The 20,075-nt window shown below is 43.0% G+C and overlaps 1 protein-coding gene across 1 annotated transcript; it reads right to left on the bottom strand.

The window, feature by feature from the left end:
* Positions 1–263: 263 nt before the first annotated feature.
* Positions 264–16,630, bottom strand: LOC128405476 (keratin, type II cytoskeletal 5-like). The gene is made up of 9 exons (XM_053372206.1): positions 15,938–16,630; positions 14,284–14,498; positions 11,639–11,699; positions 10,985–11,080; positions 8,213–8,377; positions 6,325–6,450; positions 4,135–4,355; positions 3,071–3,102; positions 264–1,510 (listed from the first exon to the last, which is right to left on the bottom strand). The coding sequence occupies exons 1-9, from the start codon at positions 16,520–16,522 to the stop codon at positions 1,197–1,199; spliced, it is 1,815 nt and encodes a 604-aa protein (XP_053228181.1). The 5' UTR covers positions 16,523–16,630; the 3' UTR covers positions 264–1,196.
* Positions 16,631–20,075: the final 3,445 nt, after the last annotated feature.

Below are 20,075 nucleotides of genomic sequence, written 5' to 3'. Positions count from 1 at the left end.
TGTGTGAATTATTTTGAGGGGTGGCAATACTACGCTGGATGCTCCAATGGTCTAATTAAGAACAAGGCAACTTCATATGCTCATGTCCTCATCCAGCCTGGGGACTAGTGACATGACTCAAAAAGACTGAAAAAGGATGTCTGAATTCCAGAGAAAGACCAGTGTGAATTGTGGAAACAGTTTTAGCAGATTGGCAATGCACATAAAACCTGTGGGTTTTTGTTTTTTTTTTGGAGGAAAAGAAGACAACGAGAACAGCAAGCTTAAAAATGACAGTTGCTCTTTATTTGTCACGCAGCCTTGCATGGGTCCATAGCCATTAGAATCAAGCGTTAGAATTCAGTGTTACAGTTCATAAAACAGCAGCAGCAGAATAAGCAATCACCTTTTCCAATTTTGCTTTCACTTCAAAGAAGGAATCAAATACGATTTTGCTGTTAGAAAATAAGCTCCATGCATGTTACAACAGAAGGGTGAGAGCAAGATCTTATCACTGGTGTCTCAAAACTATTTCCTTTTGGCAAGATCTGATGACTTTACGGGTCTACAGCTTTACACTGTCTCCATTCGAAATTACAAAGAACATGCTTGAGCAGGAGAGAGATTTCAGAAAGTGTGTGTGCAGGCAGATTCGTGCTGCCTGTCTACCTGGAAGTTCCCATAAGCTTTGATGTTAGCTGTCTATTAAGCATAGCACTGAAAGCTGTTAATTCAACCAAGAACTTAACTGTAAGTGCAAGCTTAAATCCGATTGCCGTCCAAAGGACCTAAGGGTGTATTTAAGGTTAACCATCTACTACACAAACTTTTCTAAAATGGGATTCCCTTTTTAACACACACCTAGGAGAAATCATGCAATCACTGAACAGTGAGACCCTGTAGCTTAGTAGATAATTTTGAGACCTTTGTTTAAAGAGCTCTATGGATGGCTCACGATTTGTCAGCACAGGAGCTCACTGCGCACTGGCTGCAGCTGATCCCGGTGCAGAAACCTGCGATCCGAGTCAGCAGTGCTGGATCAGGGTGCAAAGGTCTGGATCCATATGGCAGGCAAACTCAAATGGAAAAGGTGACAGTATCAGAGGGGAAGAGCTTTGCTGAGCTATTTACACAGTGGGCTGAAGAGCTTCGATTTGCAGGTGGCAACGCTCATTGCTATTTCAGAAGAGGTGGTGGTAGTGGCGAGTTAACCCTTTTTAATAGACACTTTTCTTGCTCGAAGTGGTTTTTGATACAATTTTCACACTGGAGCTTCCTCCTCCTCCACTTGAGGAGACACGGCCCCCGCCAGAACTGTAACTGCTACCACCTCCCATACTGACTCCGCCGCCGTAGCCACTGCCGCCGCCGAAGCCGCTGCCGCCGCCGAAGCCGCTTCCACCTCCAACCGCATAGCCGCCACCGCCTCCTCCGAGTCCGAAACCTCCTCCCATGCCGCCACCGTGTCCTCCTCCTAACGCAAGGCCACTTCCGCCAGCGTAGCCAGAGGTGGTGGTGCTACTGACCACAGCTGGAAAATATTAACAATGGAAAATTAAGTTCCTTGTGTCTCTTGGAAAGAGCCATGATTTCAACAGAATCTCTTTGAGCCAATGTTTCTCAAACTTGGGTCCCCATCATCCCTAGTGGCCAGGGATGATGGGAGTTGTGGTCCAACAACAGCTTGGGGACCCCAGTTTGAGAAACACTGCCTTAAGCAAACAAAAACCAGCAGCTCGCTTTCATTTTCAGAAAGGCAACCAATTTATACTAGCTGCTATTCAAATTTTTCAAGCTAAAGTGTCGTCCCAGCTACTTTTTGGGATCCCAATATGGATACAAGCATATAATAGTGATTTAGATAAGATACACTCAAGTTTCTTGAGACGTATCCTGTTTAGGGAAGTTTTTAATGACTGAAGTTTTAATGTATTTTTAATATTTTGTTGGAAGCCACCAGATGGGTGGGATATAAATAATAAATTAATTATCATCATCACCATCATCCTGGGGCTCCAAAATTCAATCAAGTATGAGACGATGTGTGGAGGACTAAGTATACACATGATGGAATATTGGTTGTGGGCTAGCACTATAAAATACTGGCTGTGTTGCTGTTGCCAACCTTTGAGTCTGCTTTCTGACTTATTTAAGAACTCTTAGAAATCCAGATCTATTGGTATTGATTTGGAACTCTTGTGTAATTCAAGTGAGCAATGTATTTATCGCAATATTCAAATCAGATTAAGGGACATTGAAAAACAAAACATCAAGTCAGCTGTAAATAAAATTTGCTCCCCCAAGTTCTATGGTTTAAATACAACAGATAACAGGGTCACTTATATTTCAAAATTAAGAATTCCAGTCCAATGCAGGGCCTTTATGTTAGCCCAACTGAACTGTTTTCCCCTCAGCTTTTGTCAAGGGCAGATATTTAAACATCCCCAGAAACGACAGACATTGCAGATGTTCTTTGAACGTGCCAGACACAATAGAACACAGTTTTTTCTACTGTCCATTGTACAACCAGCTACGCAAACGAGTGCTATTTTGGGTGTCTAACATCACGACACAAGGAAAATATCAGATTCTATCTGTCTGATATTAACTCGGAAGAAACCGCAAGGGTGGCTGAGTTTTTATCAATAGTATCTCATAGAGTGGTGAATGGCACTATTTTGCGGGAAGAAACTCCAGTGAAAATCCTCGTTATTACATATTTTTAAAGTGCAAGTAGATAAATAGGTTCCGCTCTGGAGGGAAGGTAAACGGCGTTTCCGTGCGCTGCTCTGGTTTCACCAGAAGCGGCTTAGTCATGCTGGCCACATGACCCGGAAAAACTGTCTGCGGACAAACGCTGGCTCCCTCGGCCAGTAAAGCCAGATGAGCGCCGCAACCCCAGAGTCGTCTATGACTGGACTTAACTGTCAGGGGTCGTTACCTTTTTCTTACATGGCTGTTTATTTGTATATATTTTAAAATTTTTATATATGGATTTTTTATGATAGCCTATATTTGTAATGCCTAATAAAGGTTTGGTGAAGTAAGTAAGTAAACAAAAAGGAAATCCAGAAACAGAGATGGTACTTACAGTAGCTCACATTTCCAGGGCCTTCTGACAACCTAGGAAGATGAAAGGAGGACATAATTGGTATAATTAATTCAGTGGATGCCTCAGCTTGTAGTAAACTAGGTCCCACATTTTAATCTAATCAAGGAGCTATTGTGAAGGCAGAACTCTTGCGGAGTCATCTGTTCCTTAGCCAAGTAAAAGTTGCATATTCACACAGCATTTTTTTTTAAAAAGAAACCTGCAAAGAAAAGTCAGCTCAATCTCCTTTTTTGGTCATATTGCTAATTGCTTTAAGAATGCATATATGCATGATTCTGTATGTTTGTTTGTTTGTTTGATTATTCATTTATTTGCTTTTCCTCTATTCTAAGCAGCTAAAGACAAGTAATTTAAAGCAAGCAATTATCAGTTTTGTATGTGTGTGTGTGTGTTTTTAATTATAAAAGTAACAATAAAATAGGCAACAGGAGTGTAATCCCCACAATAATCACAGTAAGAGAAAGTCACCCACCAACATTCTCAAAAGACCTTCCCAAAGAGCTACAGTTAAACCAAACAGTGGTTATTGCATATGTAATGATAGGACCAGATGGTCCCTCTGGAAAAGGCAAAGGGAGTCTGTGGCTCTTGAGATGTTACTGAACTCCAATTCCCACCCTCCCCAGTTAGCATGATGAATGATCAGGGGCGATGAGAACTACAGTCCAAAAACTTTCAAAGGACCATAGGCTGTTATACTTCCTTGCTATACTGTAGAAGTATTCTTTTCGCATCACATTTCAACAAATGCTGAGGTTAGCCCCATACCTTGGCATCTAAGTGCCTAAACACAACTGCACAAGAACATGATATTGTGGTTGGATTGCCAGAAACCTTACTGGCACCTCAGGCACATCCATCAAGACCGTCTTTTAGCTTCAAGGTGTGATTTTTGCCTGCCTTTGAGGTGAGTTTGGAATGTTCTCTTTGGGGGAAATTTAAAATGATTTTTGACGGAATCTATTCAAAGGGGAGATGACCGATTGGTTTAGTAAACCATCCAGGGCACTTTTGCTAGAGTACGGTTGCTGCTGCCAGCCTACCTGATTTCCTCTCCTTCTAGCAGCTTCCTGTAGGTGGCGATTTCAATGTCCAGGGCCAGTTTGACGTTCATCAGCTCCTGGTACTCCTTGAGCTGGCGAGCCAGGTCCTGCTTCGTTCTTTGCAAGGCTTCCTCCAACTCATTCAGCTTATGCCTGGCATCCTTGAGGGCAAGCTCTCCACGGTCCTCTGCCTCAGCAATGGCAGCTTGTAGATTGGCACACTGCACACAAGGAGATTTATTTATTAATATATATTAATAAGAAGTAACTGCAATATCTCACTGGAAGGACAGATCATGAAACTGAGGCTCCAAGACTTTGGCCGCCTCATGAGAAGAGAAGACTCCCTGGAAAAGACCCTGATGTTGGGAAAGATGGAGGGCACAAGGAGAAGGGGACGACAGAGGACGAGATGGTTCGACACTGTTCTTGAAGCTACAAACATGAGTCTGACCAAACTGCGGGAGGCAGTGGAAGACAGGAGTGCCTGGCGTGCTCTGGTCCATGGGGTCACGACGAGTCGGACACGAGTAAACAACTAAACAACAACAACAACTGCAATATCTAGACAGTTTTTGGGACCATCACCAATAAATAATAATTGTGACTTCTGGACATTTTGGGGGGGGGGGTATCACTATGGTCCAATCTTCCCCCTTCCCTACACCAGAAAAAAAAATATTTCACCCAGTTAGTGTCTAAAGTTTTTGTTTCTCCTGCATCAACCAGTGGAGAGCACTTTCTGAATGGTTGCTGTGCGGGGACGGGACTTCTGCGTGAAAACTGTTACAATGGACGTTTTAGGGGAAATGCTCCTTCCATCCCTTAATGATTCATGAGTAATCCCAGGAAAGTCCAATGGACAATGAATTCTGATGCAAGCCCTGAAATGGCCATGCACACATGCAACAAGATGCTGTGTACAGCTTGTGCTGTCTGCAGAGGTAACCCAAGAGGTATGGACACTGCATGCACAATTGCAAGAAGGTGTAGATATAAAACCATAATAATAACTAGATTGACTCATTGTAGATACATGCTAGGGGTGCATTATCATGCACCCGAGCATGTGTGTGGGTTGTTCATTTTGCCCATTTTCTGCAGTGCTGGAAATAACCTACATTTGATGAGGGCAGATCTGTCCCCAAGCAGTGAGGCTGAGTGCAACTTTTTGGATGTAAAAAATATTATGCTTCAGCAGGGCCTCCACTGTACACTGTATTAATTCCCTGCTCCCCACAGGTATGCCTCCATGTGTATACCTGCAGTAATTCCAAAAGCAATGCTCAGAGTGTAAGCATTTTCCAATGTCTATACTCCATGTCTTCGGCGCAATTATATATATTTATATATATTTACATATGGGTTTTTTTTGTTTTTGCTTTTTGCTTTGCAGTGCCCATTCCCTAAGAGTGGGTTAAAAGGCAAATGATCAATATGAATAAGAATTAGGTTTGCTTTGCTTTTCTTGGCAATAAGGGAAAGATATCAACACACTCCTATTGTGAACTTTGTAGGGTGTGGACTCTTTCAGTACACTGTCTACCTGTGTGGTACCTAGGGAAATGTGGAGGAGGAGATTCCTCCTCGCCTTTGCAATGCCTGGGAGATACTGTAAAACAACTAATTTATGGTTTGTTCAACTCTCTTGCATAGACACCCTGCAGCACTTGTGCAATGAGAGCTGTATTATTATCCGTGATATTTATCAGCACCGTGAAACAGACTGATAGTGATGATTAAACCTTTGTTACAAACAGCATCAACAATAGCAACCAACACCATTTCTAAAGTCAGTTTCAGAGGAGGAGGAGAAAGAGCTGGGCAAATTTGTACTCCCAGACCCTATTTCCATGCATCTGCTTCTGTACCCGCTTTGCTTGCCTTTCTTGTTTTGCCACTGCTAGGGCAGTGGAAGCATACCATCCTTCCCTTCTCAGCTGCACTCTGAGGAAGGGAAGGAGCTTCTTTCTCAGAGCAAGGTATTCTGGGAGAGGTGGCCTGGGAGAGTGCCTGCACTGCCACGTTGGGCTCACCTTGGCTAGTGACCTGTCTTGTGCTTGCCCTGGTATGACCTTGTTGAGGGAGACTTGGTTTGCCCAAAGTGAGTTAGCAGCTACACAATTACTATTCTATGAAACAGAAGCAGCCACTGGTCTACCCTGCATGCCAAACATAAAAAGATTGTACCTGTTTCTTCACGGCATCAATTTCACTTCGCAGCCTCTGGATCACCCGGTTAAGCTCAGAAATTTCTGTCTTGGTGTTACGAAGGTCATCACCGTGGCGTCCGGCAGAGACCTGTAGCTCTTCATACTAACATTCAGAAGAAAAGGAGAAAGGATTAGAATCTGATCCATTATATATGGTTGTCGCCCCCACAACACAGCTGGGAAATCAGGTGGGAGTGAGAACTAAATGTAGCCCCAAAGGAGCACCAGATTGAGGGAGGCTGGGACACTGAATTTCAGATGATAGATAAATAAGAGTTGTAAGGTTTCAGCGTGATCAATTGTCATCGCATATGTCTTTTGCTGGGATGCGTGTGGCGCTGTGGTCTAAACCACAGAGCCTAGGGCTTGCCGATCAGAAGGTCAGCAGTTCAAATCCCTGCGACAGAATGAGCTCTCGTTGTTCGGTCCCTGCTCCTGCCAACCTAGCAGTTTGAAAGCACACAGTGCAAGTGGATAAATAGGTACCACTCCGGCGTGAAGGTAAACGGCGTTTCCGTGCACTGCTCTGGTTCACCAGAAGTGGCTTAGTCATGCTGGCCACATGACCCAGAAGCTGTCTGCAGACAAACGCCGGCTCCCTTGGCCAGTAAAGCAAGATGAGCGCCACAACCCCAGAGTCGTCCGTGACTGGACCTAACGGTCAGGGGTCCCTTTCCCTTTCCCTATGTCTTTTGCTAACCCTTTGAGGCAGCCACAACTGAGATAGGGAATTAGCTAGCAATCTCAGGGTGTTCCATACATCTCTGTCTTGCATCAAATGACTCGGTTTTGAAAAGCAAATCTGAGAAGTGAGGGCTCAGCTTTTGCTGGAGGCCTGCAGGATCACCAGGCCAGATGTATCTGTCAAGCATTATTTCTGGATGAAGCTGCATCTATGGTAAGGCTGGTAGGTGAACCTCAGCCTGCTCTCTCCAAACAGGAGATCTGCTTGCCATCCAGGAGCAGGGCTGGCCAGAGATATTTTAGATCCTGAAGTGGAAAATCTAAATGGTTCTTCTCCTCTTCCAGTTTTTTTAAAAAGTTATGATAAATGAAGTTACTTGCTCCACTTCAATGACACTAAGAATCTGCTGCCTGAGGCAGCTGCCTACTTAATAGTAGGGCCAGCTCAACCACAGAGGAAGAAAGCTGCCAAGATTTGCTGTGAGGATTTGCTAAGTTTTATTTGCTAAGCCACTCTTCATTCAGGTCCTCTTTCCATTAATACTTTAGGAATGGAATCTCATTGCCACACCTTTTACTTTGCTCTGCCTAGACAGTCAAGATCAATTCAAGTTCCTATTTGCTTTCTGTATCTGTGTTGCTGCAGTTTATAATTCCAGCTATTTATTTCTAGCTTGGCTTGTTGAGCAGCAGGACAGCAAAGGGGGCATATTTCCACCCCAATCTCAGCCGTTTCACTCTCTTAGCTTTTCACACTTCTTTTAAGTGTTGTGAATACAATCCTTATACACTACACATGTTGCACATCTTAGAGAGTCTGACTGATGTATCTCCTAAGGAAGACCCTTCATATTTGCTTCAAATTTGACTTTAAGTTGAACCCAAGAGTGTATCTGAGTATTTCCAGCTTGCCTTGTCTACACACATCAATGAGTTAGGAGGTAAAATCTGGCTGAGGTAGCAGACCAGGGGTCACCGGTGTGGTGTCCTCTAGATGTTGTGGTCTCCAGCTCCCACCATCCCTGATCATTGACCATGCCACTGAGGCTGGTGGGAGTCCGACAACAGCAACATTGGCTATCCCTGTACTGCTTTAGGTGGATGATGCCATTTTGGAATGTTCCCTTATCAAAAACTTTCTCAGCTTAGAGGTAACTCCTAGGCCTTGAGCTGCCACTCACCTTGCTTTGATACCAGCTTTCAGCCTCAGTTCGGCTCCTGTTGGCAATGTCTTCATACTGCGCCTTGACTTCAGCAATGATGCTGTTCAGGTCCAGGCTTCTGTTGTTGTCCATTGACAGCACAACAGAGGTATCTGATACCTGCTGCTGCATATTAGCTAGTTCCTGCAAAGATTAAAAAAAGATGTGTCTGATTGTATGAAGCAATGGAACATGGCAGTTTTGAATGTAGAAAATAACAACCTTCTGTAAATTCTCCAAGCCTGAATTTTTTTTTGCAAATATGTTCATTTATATTATGATTTGAATGGCTTCTACTTTTCACCCTCCAATGTTCCCTATGATGGATTTTGTTGCATTCTGGAATGCATTGAAAGAAAGCAATATAAATGTATTTAGTAAGTTGCTTTCTTAACATGGTTGTTATCTAGGTAACTGTACTGACTGAGCAAGGAGATTCCCATGTGGAACCCATTTTTTATGTGAATAGCCAGTGCAGAGATATATATGCATCTTCAACCCCTGTCACATTGTGATGCTCATCAAAGACCAATAAACTAATTGCTTTTTGACCGGCATCCCCAGCCGGTACCACCAATGCTTAAACATAAAAAATTGTCTGTGATTCAAACTGCGTCAGGGCCCAAACATTTTCACATTCTTTCAGACACGGGTGCAAACTGAACAGGAGAATGTGCCAGTTCTACTAACACAGTACTGTAGTATGAAAACACTCAGGATTCTTTGGTTTTGGCCTCCAAAAAGGAAGCTGTTGATTTGACGATGACCAAAGTGCACATGAAAAACTGGAAACTCTGGAGGATTATTTTTCCCAATGGCATAGTCAGCGCAGGGACAGATATCTGGGGTCCCACTCATCAGAATGTGCAGGAGGATCCCAAACACAGCAAGACTATCTTACACATCACCATCTAGAAGACTCACTCCCAATAACACCATTCAGTCCAGAAAGTCTAAAATTACCAAACTGCATCACTGCCCACACTTTGCTTGAATTTTGACAGCATGAATGAAATAACTGCGCAGTTAACAAATCTTCCCCTTTTGAGACATAAACCTTACATATATGTTTTGAAAATTGTAGTCTGATCCTCAGCTCAGCTATACATCGACACACACAGAATAGGCAAGATAAGCCAGAGTACTATTTTTGTTTGCTCTTTCTAAAGGCTAAGAACAAAAGAAGAGCCCTGCTGAATCAGGCCCTATTTAAAGACCCACTTAGTCCAGCATCCTGTTTTCACAGTGGCCAACCAGATGTGTGTAGGAAGCCTGCAAAAAGCCCCTGAGTACAACATCACACTTACCACCCATAATCCCCAGAAACTAGTAATAAATAATAATACTGGGGACAGGGGCATTGCTTTTGTTTGTTACTGTGCTGTGTATTTTTGTGTTTTTATGTTGTAAACTGTGATCCTGAGATGAAGGGCAGTATGGAAACTTAATAAAGAAGCATAAAAAGAATGCTCTCCAGAGGCATGCAACTTCTGACAATGGAGGTTAAACGGGGGTAGAAAAAACTTGTGGTTTTGTATCACCACTGCTGAATTCTAATGTGTGGCTTCACTTATTAGTTTATTATAACCACCCATTATCAAGCTCATCTTTCTTCCCAACTGCTGGGAGCTAAACTTAAATTGCATTGAATAAGCTTCAGTTACAAAAAAATAAAATAATGTTTCCTAATCAAAGTGATTAATATGACTTGGATCCTGAGCCAAGAGCGGAGGTGGATTTTCCAAGGCTTGCAAGCATCAAGCCCAGACTAGACACTTTCCCCAAGGGAGAAGCGTTATTCAAATACAGCTCCCTGTCTTCTTCCAGCAATAGCTGGAGGAAAGTATTCATACATTGCACAAGATGTGATAATTGATGCCAGTAAGTCTCTGCTCGCTTTAAAATCTATTCAAATGCATCAGCAAAGGTAGGTGGGGACAGAAATAATAATCCCCAAAACCTCCTTGAGAAATGTAACGTTCCCAGCGGAAAATGCAACATGAAATTTTCCACAGTGGAGTATCTAAATGAGTGATGCATTTATACATGCTTCAACAAACCCATGTGATTTGCATGTCTCAGGAGTTCCTCCCATACCCAACTTTTGCTTTTCCATTAGCATTTTGCTTTTTAGATGGCCCTCTTTATGTTGAGTAAAGAGGTAATGTTAACTTAGAATGGTTTTGTTGCTGTTGTTGAAAGCGAAATGTATTTTCAAGATGAAGGTCCAAATCGGAATTCATTTTCCCTCTAAAATGTTCTGCTGCCACTAGTGGAACAGCTTCCTAGCCTTATGATTCTTATATATATATACCTTCGTTTGCCTGAACTACAATAAAACATGCCTCTACACACACACACACACACACACACACACACACACACACAGTTTGAAAATGTGTATGTTTCCAGAGAATTTTTCTGTAATTCCAGCTTTCCAATATAGTTCCTGCCTACTTGAGGATGCATGCAAATTAGAGAAGCCAGGATTCTGCTTTAAGGTCCCAGCACCTACTGGGCTCAGTGCTTCTATGTTTTCTGGAGGGAGGATAGCACATGTCTTGCATGCAGAAGGTCCCCAGTTCAGTTCCTGGTATCTCCAACTGGCAGGGCTTGGAAAGGCACCTGGCAGAGATAATGCCAGTTGGACTAGCAGGTATTGGACAAGATGCTGCAATGGCTTGGTCTGGCTAGGAAGTTCATTTCAATTCTAGAAGTGAAATTTTCAGGTGCCTAAGGGAGGACGCTTACCATCTCAAACAGGTTTTTCAGGAACAGAATTTCATCATTCAGAGAATCTGCTTTGCTACCGAGCTCAATCTTGTTCATATAGGCACCATCAACATCCTGCAAAAAACATGAGAAACGTCAGTAAATTTTGAGGGGTGGGGAGAATTAGAGGTATTTAGAAGGACCATCTTTTGAAACAATGCAGCAAATCAGGCAGGTTTTGTTTAATCTCATGAAGAATCCAATATTGCAGACATCGAATGTCGCCCTTCCATTTTTTAAAAAACTGAAGTTTGGCAGGACAACATGGGCATTGAGCAGTTGTTAAAGGCCACAGCAGAATAGCATTATTAAATGTAGAAACTGTCCAAGATCTGTCACTATCAACCTCTGCAGGTGAAGACTCTTTGGTACTATGCTATATCAAAGATCTGTCAACCAAGCCTGGTAGTTGTGTGCTAAAAGTGAACCAATGCTTTGACTCAGCACAGAGCAGCTGGTCATTATTCAAGACCAGGGATGGTGAACTTGTGGCCCTCCAGATGTTGTTGGAATCCAACTCCCTCCAGTTCCAGCCAATGGCCAAGGATGTTGACTACAACATTTGGAGAACCATAGGTTTCCTGCCCTTGCACCATGTTACTTAAGATATTGTAATGATAAAATAAAATGTACCTTCTTCAGCACCACGAATTCATTCTCTGCACCGGTACGCTTGTTGATTTCATCTTCATATCTGTTGGGACAACAGAGAGCAAAGGTAACACCAGTACTTTTCAGGATGAGAACCTAGCATAGCTAGCAGAAAGAAAGCATGAGGAGGTCAAGAACAACCCATTCTATTCAGAGTTCACACTTTGCCAAGGCGTTTGGTTCAGAGTGATTGGCTGCCAAATTATCTCCTTGAAGCTCAACACAACCAGGTTATTAACCCTTGCAGAAGCACCATCTGCACAGTGCATGGACTTCTCCTTGGAGGACTTCCAGAGCATGTTGATAGATTTCCAGGATCATGCTTTTAATGGCCAGCTGCAATTGTCTCCTGATGGCCTCTCTCATGCTTTTCTTATTGTGCTCTTATCTACTGCAGAGAGCTAGTGGAAGAAATGTGTGTCTGCAATGGATGTGTTACATTCAGGCTGTCAGGATCCACCCTCCTCCTTTAACTGCTAGATACACATTGACCCCTCTTGCTGGATGGATTAGCAACAGCATTTAAATGTCAAGCCAAATATGAAAACAGAAAATTCTGCATGCATTTTAAGGGAAAGCATGCGCTATAGATTTAAGTTGGTTTAGCAATCCTCCCACAGGAAAACCTGGGAACTGTAGTTCAAAGTGCAGGAGTATACAAGAATGACAGTACTCAACTCTCTGAGCAATTTCAACCCCCAATATTATACGGGAGAAGCCATTATTGGTAGACTAGCATGAAATAGATGTTTTTGCAGCATAGGTAAGCCGTCTTGCTACTTGCCCCACCCAGTTAGACAGAGGGGTGGGTGAATTAGTCAAATTCTGTTCTAAAGGTTCCTCATTTTTCCAATCTTAAATACAGTATTCCATATCTTCCACAGCAATTTGCATTAAAAAGAATCGTCATGAAAATTTGTATGCACTTTAAAGCACATTTCAATGAACACATTTTTGTATTCAGTTTTAGCGTACACCTTTTTGCAAGCAATTTTCCAGAATATAATGCATCTTTGTATGCTATTTTCATGAATACTTCTGTCATTATGCACATTTCTCCCTAATACATGCATAGTTTGGTAGAAAACTGTATTGTGAAATTCAGAGAAGCGCAAAATTCGACAGACGGCTGTGTTTCAGTTTGCATGTTGGTTCGAGAAGTGTGAATTAAGTAGGTTTCCCATGCAAGTGCAAGAATGTCTCAACCCTCCCGAGTTTTGGCTTGGCTAGACTACTTAGGAGATACAAAGCGATTTGTTCCAGTTCTACAAATGCTTTTCTGAGGAGGCACATATTCCCTCCTTAAGCAATACTGAAAGGCTGTTTCATGCACCTTACATGTTTTTGGCATACATCTAATTTTCCCCTTTAGAAATGCTTTTAAAAATTGCAATATATGAATAAAACAGCCACATGTCTGGAAACATGTGTCTCATATCACTGAGAGCCAGGGACTGGCTGGTGACCCCAGCTGAGCATATATACCGACTAGCTCCCATTAAATTTGTAAAATGGCTCTGAAAGGCAGTAGATGCCCCTGCTGTAAGAAAAGACCTCTGTGCCATGGCATCAATGATGTAATGCTAATTCACTGTAGAGTTTAATGGAATCTCTGATTGCTTAACTAGGTGTGGCAAGAGGAACTGTGGTTATGTGTTAGAGACATCCCTTTTATGAAACTTCATGACTTAGGGCCAAGTGAACCCTTTTGCTGGGCAGGGTGGAGCAGACTTCAACAAGAGAAAGACAGGAAGGATTTGCATCTCGCAGGTTTATCCTTAGAAAGCTCTGCTGACAGATCTTTGGTAATTTAGTTTGCCTTCCAGCAAAAGGATTTCAAAGAGGGGAATTTTTTGGTATAGATAGAGAAATTATTCTTACCACCATTTCATCTATCTCCTTTTTGCCTTGTCGGTCATTTTGAGCAATTTGATGGAGCGGCACTGCCAACAGAGTATTAGGCAGCAATCCTAGCCATGTTTACTCAGAAGTAATTCCTACTGAATTCAGTGGACTTATGGCTAGGTAAATGGGAGTTGAGAATGCAGCCTTAGCTTCACCCGTGAATTCTGCCAAGCCTTAGCCAACAAAAGTTTATACAGATTCAAGAACAGTTGTTTCGTTAAACAAAAGGAAGAATGTGAAAATAACTTACAGAGCCACATAATACTCAGTCAACCTGAATAAACATGTTAATGATGTACAGTAAGCGCTCCCTGGCACTTCTATTTGGATCAGTTCAAGGAAGGTAAAGTTTAGTTCTCCAAGACTCCCAGAAAGAAAAGGAGTGACTTTGTTTGCCACAAAACAGGTTAGTCCAGATCAAAGGACGCAGTGGATGTGCACAGGGATTTTAACCAGTGTATTTTCACCAGTGTTAGATATTTTGGGACCAATAGAAGGTGCTAGCCTATAAGAGCATTCAGATTCTTACCCTATCTAAGGCTGCAGCCCTATCCACACTTACTTGGGAGTTAGACCCATTGAACTTAAGGGGATCAACTTCAGGGTTAACAAATGCCTATGCCTGGGCCAAACCCCTAGCAGTAAATGTTACCCTTATCTCTCTGTATGGAGGTTAGACGGAGTATTCCTATTTATGTGAATTGGAACAGACAGGTTCTTACTTGTTCTTGAAGTCTTCCACCATGTCTTGCATGTTCCTCAATTCTGAGTCCAGTCTTCCCCGTTCATTCAAAATAGAATCAAGCTGCCTCCTGAGGTTGTTGATATAAGTCTCAAACATGGGTTCAACTCTGTTTTGTCGAACAGTTGTCCCCTGCTGTTGTAAGAGGTCCCATTTGGTTTCAAGGACTTTATTTTGCTGCTCCAGGAATCGGACCTGCAAGGTGGAATGGCAAAGGCATTGATGGTGCTGTATATAGGCAACCCACAAATCTACTGGACAGAAAGGGATGAGCTGTCCATTGAGACAGATGGAGATAATAAGTGAAGACCCACATTTGTTCAATGAAGATGTTGCCTTAACCCCTTACTCCTTGTCCCCCAGCTGAAACAGAGCCTAAATGCATCTTCTCACATCTGTCTCTCCTCTCCCTATTTGTCTCTTTCATCTCAATGTTTAGATGGTAAGCTCCTTTGGCCAGGGAGCTATCTTTTGCTTATGTTGCTCCCTAATGTGCCAGAATGGTACGACAGAGAACAGAAGGAATTATGAGGGATAAAAAAGAGAAAGAGCAAGGAGAGGAAAAGGGGTCAAGAAAACCAGGTAAGAATGGTGAAAACTGGCAGGAATGACTGGCAGCCTCTGCTTAGACACTTTGCTACTACTACCAGATTCTCAGCAAGCACACACTAATATCAACCAACCAATCAAGAGTCACTCCAAAGAACATAGACCTAGAATTATAAGGGAGGAGTTGTTGATGCTCCGAGTAATGTTAAAAATTGTGTACTTTTTATATGCATATTTATTGGCATGCCTAATAATAATAATAATAATAATAATAATAATAATAATAGGGTGTTAGATTTCCTTTATCACATTTAGATCTTGTTATACACCCGAGAAACTCTGACCACCTGCACTCTAACATCAATGACACCACACTGCCATCTTGCAAAAGAGATTTGTTACTTTGTTCTAAGTATTAACAGAACCATACATGGAGATCATGCTCAGCTCCAACAACTGAGGCGCTGACTGTGAAACGGGTGCCAAAAGTGAGCCTCTGTGACAGATGGTTCAGAAGCAATCAAAGGCTTCCAGAGTTAGACTACTTCACACATGCTGCATTTTCCCTCTACTGGTTTTGGAGACTAGAGAAGCCCAGCTTCTCCATGACTGGGGACCTCTCTATTTTTCTTGGAGAGCGTTTTTTCCACTCAGCCAGCCTCCGCACAGACAGTATGCCAGGAAATGACGTGGCCATCCCAGCCATTAATAATGAATCTACTCAACAATTGCATGCACACAATGTCTCTAGAAATTGGAATGCTTAATCACTCTTAAACATACTCCTCATGGAACAGCAACTATTTTTTTTTCTTTTGCAGGTTTTAGATCTGAGAAAAGGAATCAGTAGCCCTTCATTTTGCTGTTAGACTGCCACTTCCATCAACCCTGGCCATTGGCCATTCTGGCTGAGGCTGATGGGATTTGGAGTCCAACAAAGCCTAGAGGCTAACACATTGACTACCCCTGGTCTAGACCATCTTAAAGAGCCATTGTGGTGTTGGCCTGATTTGGTGACAAGTCACCTGCAACTTAGTGCCTTTGTGGTTAAGAATGATCACGAAGGTATTAATTCTGGTACTTACCTTGTCAATAAAGGAGGCAAACTTGTTGTTGAGTGTCTTGATCTGTTCCCTCTCATGGGTGCGGACTCTTTGGATCTCTGGGTCAATCTCAAGGTTGAGGGGTTGGAGGAGGTGCTGGTTGACGGTCACCTCTTGGATGCCACCGGGTGGGCAGACTGGAAACCCTGGGCCACCTCTTCCACCAAACCCTGGAGAACCTACCATAAAGCCACCGGCACCTCCCATCCCAGGCCCACCAAAACCAAAGCCACCACCGCCACCGGCACCAAGACCATAACCAAACCCAGCTCCTCCACCAGCGCCATATCCAGCACTAACAAAACCAGGTTGGAAGCCCCCCATGCCGGCACCGTAAGAGATGCGCTTGCTTCCACCCATGTTGTACAGACTTCGGCTGCCGAATCCACCGACTCCAATGCCGCCACCACCTCCTCCAGCTCTTGCTCCTCCAACCCGAGCAACAGAATAGGAGCTGAAACTCGATCTTCCACCACCACCACCGCCGCCGCCACCAACTATTGCGGAGCCAGAGCTGAAGCCTCTTCTTGCCCCTCCAGAGGATGATCGAAAGGATGTGAAACTCATGATGGTTTCTTTCAGAGAGAAGATGTGAGGAAAGGGTTTCGACTAGAAGCGGAGCTGCAGGGAAAGAGCAGAGGATGGAGAAGACGGAACCCCTCTGATATAGAGGAGCCAGAGACCTCCCCTTTTATCTGCTTGGGAAATAACCTGGCACGGGATCTCAGGCAACCTGATCTACTCATCATCTTGATATGCCTTGCAGCAACTTGTCTCATTAAAACACACCTACTTGAGGCGGCAGTATGGAATTGGGAGGAGGCATTTGTTTGCAATGAAACGATAGACGTTTCCCGCTTTTTATTTTTAGTTGGGCGTCTCGTTAAAAGAAAAAAGAAAAGAAGAGGGAAATAAGAATAATTGTGGAAATTACTAACCACAATTGCCACCCGCCTCCTTCTCCAACAGAGCCTGTTTACACAAGGGCAGATAAAGACCATGCTGTAAGATACAGATCTCCACAAAGTGTAGCCATGTGAATTTCATGACTCCATCAGGAGTCGTCTTATGGTTTCCAGTGAGATGGGAGCAAACTTTATGCAACTGTCTGTCTGCAAAAGTGGTCTCCTGTTCCCTCTTCTGGATTTTTTTGGAGGTGGAGGTGTTGATGTGCATGAATGATTTGTCATTTGCAACAACATTGTACTGACAACTGAGCTTTGATGTTCCTATGTAGTTTTTCTGCACCGTGAACTCTGTGAAGTAGATTGCAGCTGCCTGACAATTGAATTACAGCTGTGGTTTGTTTAGCCCAATCCTGACTTCTCTGACTGGCATCCTCTCTCTGGAGTCTTCCCCAACTCTGTCGAATGAGATCCTTTCCTAGAGATCCAAGGACTAAACTGGAGATGTCCTTCAGGCAATGCATATGCCCTGCCAGTGAGCTTCGCTCCTTAGACAAAGATAAATTACCCAAACGCCAAGGCTAAGCAGATGCTTGAATGAGGTTATCCTTTCCCTGAAGCCATCTCTGATTGCCCCTTGTTTAACAGAGCAATTCTATGCATGGTCACATAGAAGTAAGTCCCTTGTGAGTATATTTAGGATTGCAGCCTTAAAGCCTTAACCGTTGGACTATAACGGCAGAGGAACTTTCACATGCGGCTATAGATCTATGCATTATAATTCAAAAACGTTTGTAAGCTGAGCAGCTCCTTATCGCTGGTCTGGAAGATTTCTGGAGAGCAGAAAACCAAGAGGGTCAAGTGAATTCTAACATTGCTTTTTGCTTAGGAATACAGCATTTTAAGACAGGAAGGGAACTTAAGAGTCAGTGGAAACCGTTTGTGTAAGGCTGGATTGTCTACAGAGTTCCCCTCCCTGGCATTAGACTACCACCGAGACAACACCCCAACACTGGAGGCAGCAACCAAGATATGCTGATACAAATGGATCCTGCTATTCTGTCTTTCCTCTTGTTAAAGCATCAGTTCTTCACTGACTTTAGGTGGGGAAGCAAGCAGAGAGGGAGAGGAGGAATTAAAAGCAAAATGTGACCACCAACATCTGCTTTCCCAAAGTGCCTTACTTTATGTCTTTAGGGGTTTCCTGTATTTTGTAACATTTCAATATGTTATTTTTCCTCCAAGGAGCTCAAGGTGGCATATGTGGCTGTCCCAGATTCCCCGTTTCATCCCGACCACACTCCTCTCTAGGTTAGGCAGAGAAACAGTGAGTTGCCCAAAGTCATGCAGTGAGCTTCGCGGCTGTGTGGCGATTTGAAACCTGGTTTCCCAGGTCCTAATCCAACACTCTAACCACTATCCAACACTGTCTCTTATTTTTTAGAAAAAAGCAGCTCTTATTAACAACAACAACAAAACGATCTGCACAAAAATGTTCAGTTTGAAATCTCTCACCCCCAATTTCAGGTCAACATCACACATTAAATACAGTTGTATTTGTTATTCCATTTTCTTGCATTTTAGAAATGATGGTTCCAAAATATTTGTAACGGTTTGAGGTCAGTAGAAAATCTTAATTTTATTTTTAAGTATGTTTTCAGAATTAAGCATCAGAGCAAATGGTGGGGTTGGGTTCTTAAATCTATAACTATGCATGTAATTCTTAAACCTATTACTCCAAAGTCGCCTTAGCGGCAAGGTTTCAGAATCAGTGGTTAGGAAATTGCAGTGTAGAGGTCACCAAGTGCAAGCTATGAACTGTGAGAAAGCACTTCAAGTGCATCCTTGCTCAAGGGGAATTTTTGACCTTGGCTTTCTCATCCTTTAAGAGAGTAGAATATTTGAAAGTGGGGGAAATCCACCTATGGATGTATACCAATAACCGAGCAATCTGACAGCTTGATCCTGTGTTAGTTGAACTTAATGCTTCCTTTCTTATTCTGTTCAACTGGGCTTCATTGTGGTTTATGCGGCCACAAGAATGCTAAGCAAGTCTCTACCTGGATGGGGGACCACGATGGAGCCCAATGGAAGCAATTCTGCTCTATCCAAGAGGCAGAGGAGCTTGCAACTCACAGGATCAGCATGTTTCTCTCAAGCAGACAATCCTTGCTCTCATTGTCGCTACATACAGAGCTGACGACTGCACAGCATGACTAGGATTGGCAAAGTCACAGCATGAGAGTAGGAGTTTGCACAGTCAGACCTGTAAGGTACAAGCCCAGAGATGGTATCCAGACTGAATGGCTGAAGGGCACCAGCATTGTCCCATTGCTGGAAACTTTTCCAAGATGAGGGTGGTGTTTTCGGTTCAGTTCCTCCCCGCCTCCTTTTCTTTTTTTCCAGACTATCAAGAGACTTGATGGAACCTGAATCAAGGGCCAATTCCATTTCGCACAGCAATCAGAAAAATCTGATGTTTGCACAATTCGTTCTGTTTCCAGGCATTCCTGTCCCTGCACACCACCAATAACGTGAGTCATTCACACCCGAGGCTCATTGAAGGAGGATATGTTTGATTGCTGTTTGTATTATTTAGCATAAATCTGTTTCAGCTGCATGGGCAAGCCTGTACTGTAATCCTGGAAGTGTACAAGTTTGGGAGAGCATTACTCCTTGGGTGATCCTGGCACACTCCCACCCCTCTGAGCCATTCCTTAGTCCTTGTGGAAGATGTCAATGCAAAAGTTGAAAACATTATTTAAAGTTGGATTCATTTTTGACCCATGCATGCATTCACTGTACATTTGAATCTGCTTTTTATTTTAAATAAAAAAACTACATTTTGGCATGTCCTATTTGTTCCTCCCCACTACCCTGAAAGAGAGAGAGAATGCATTGATATTTGATAAGTTGTTTTATTGTTTCCAAGTGTTATTCCTGTTTCTGATTTTCATGGCATCAGAATAGGTTTAGACGAATCCCTTTGTAATTTTGATACATTGCCATAGCTGAAAACTTCATGCACATACATTCATTTGCATTCACGAGGACCCAGACACGTACAGTGTTTGTTACAGTGCAAGTTCCCTAACATTAGACAGTTTTTCAAATACACACATCCGACCTTTTAAACAACGTTCTGCATATTTATTCTTCTTATATAACAGTTTAGCTCAAAATGGAACTTCTGGGCGAGTTTGTGTGAGTTGAGC

Source organism: Podarcis raffonei, chromosome 2, assembly GCF_027172205.1.
Source record: "Podarcis raffonei isolate rPodRaf1 chromosome 2, rPodRaf1.pri, whole genome shotgun sequence".
Taxonomy (NCBI): domain Eukaryota; kingdom Metazoa; phylum Chordata; class Lepidosauria; order Squamata; family Lacertidae; genus Podarcis; species Podarcis raffonei.
This window is presented reverse-complemented; position numbering and strand designations above follow the sequence as displayed.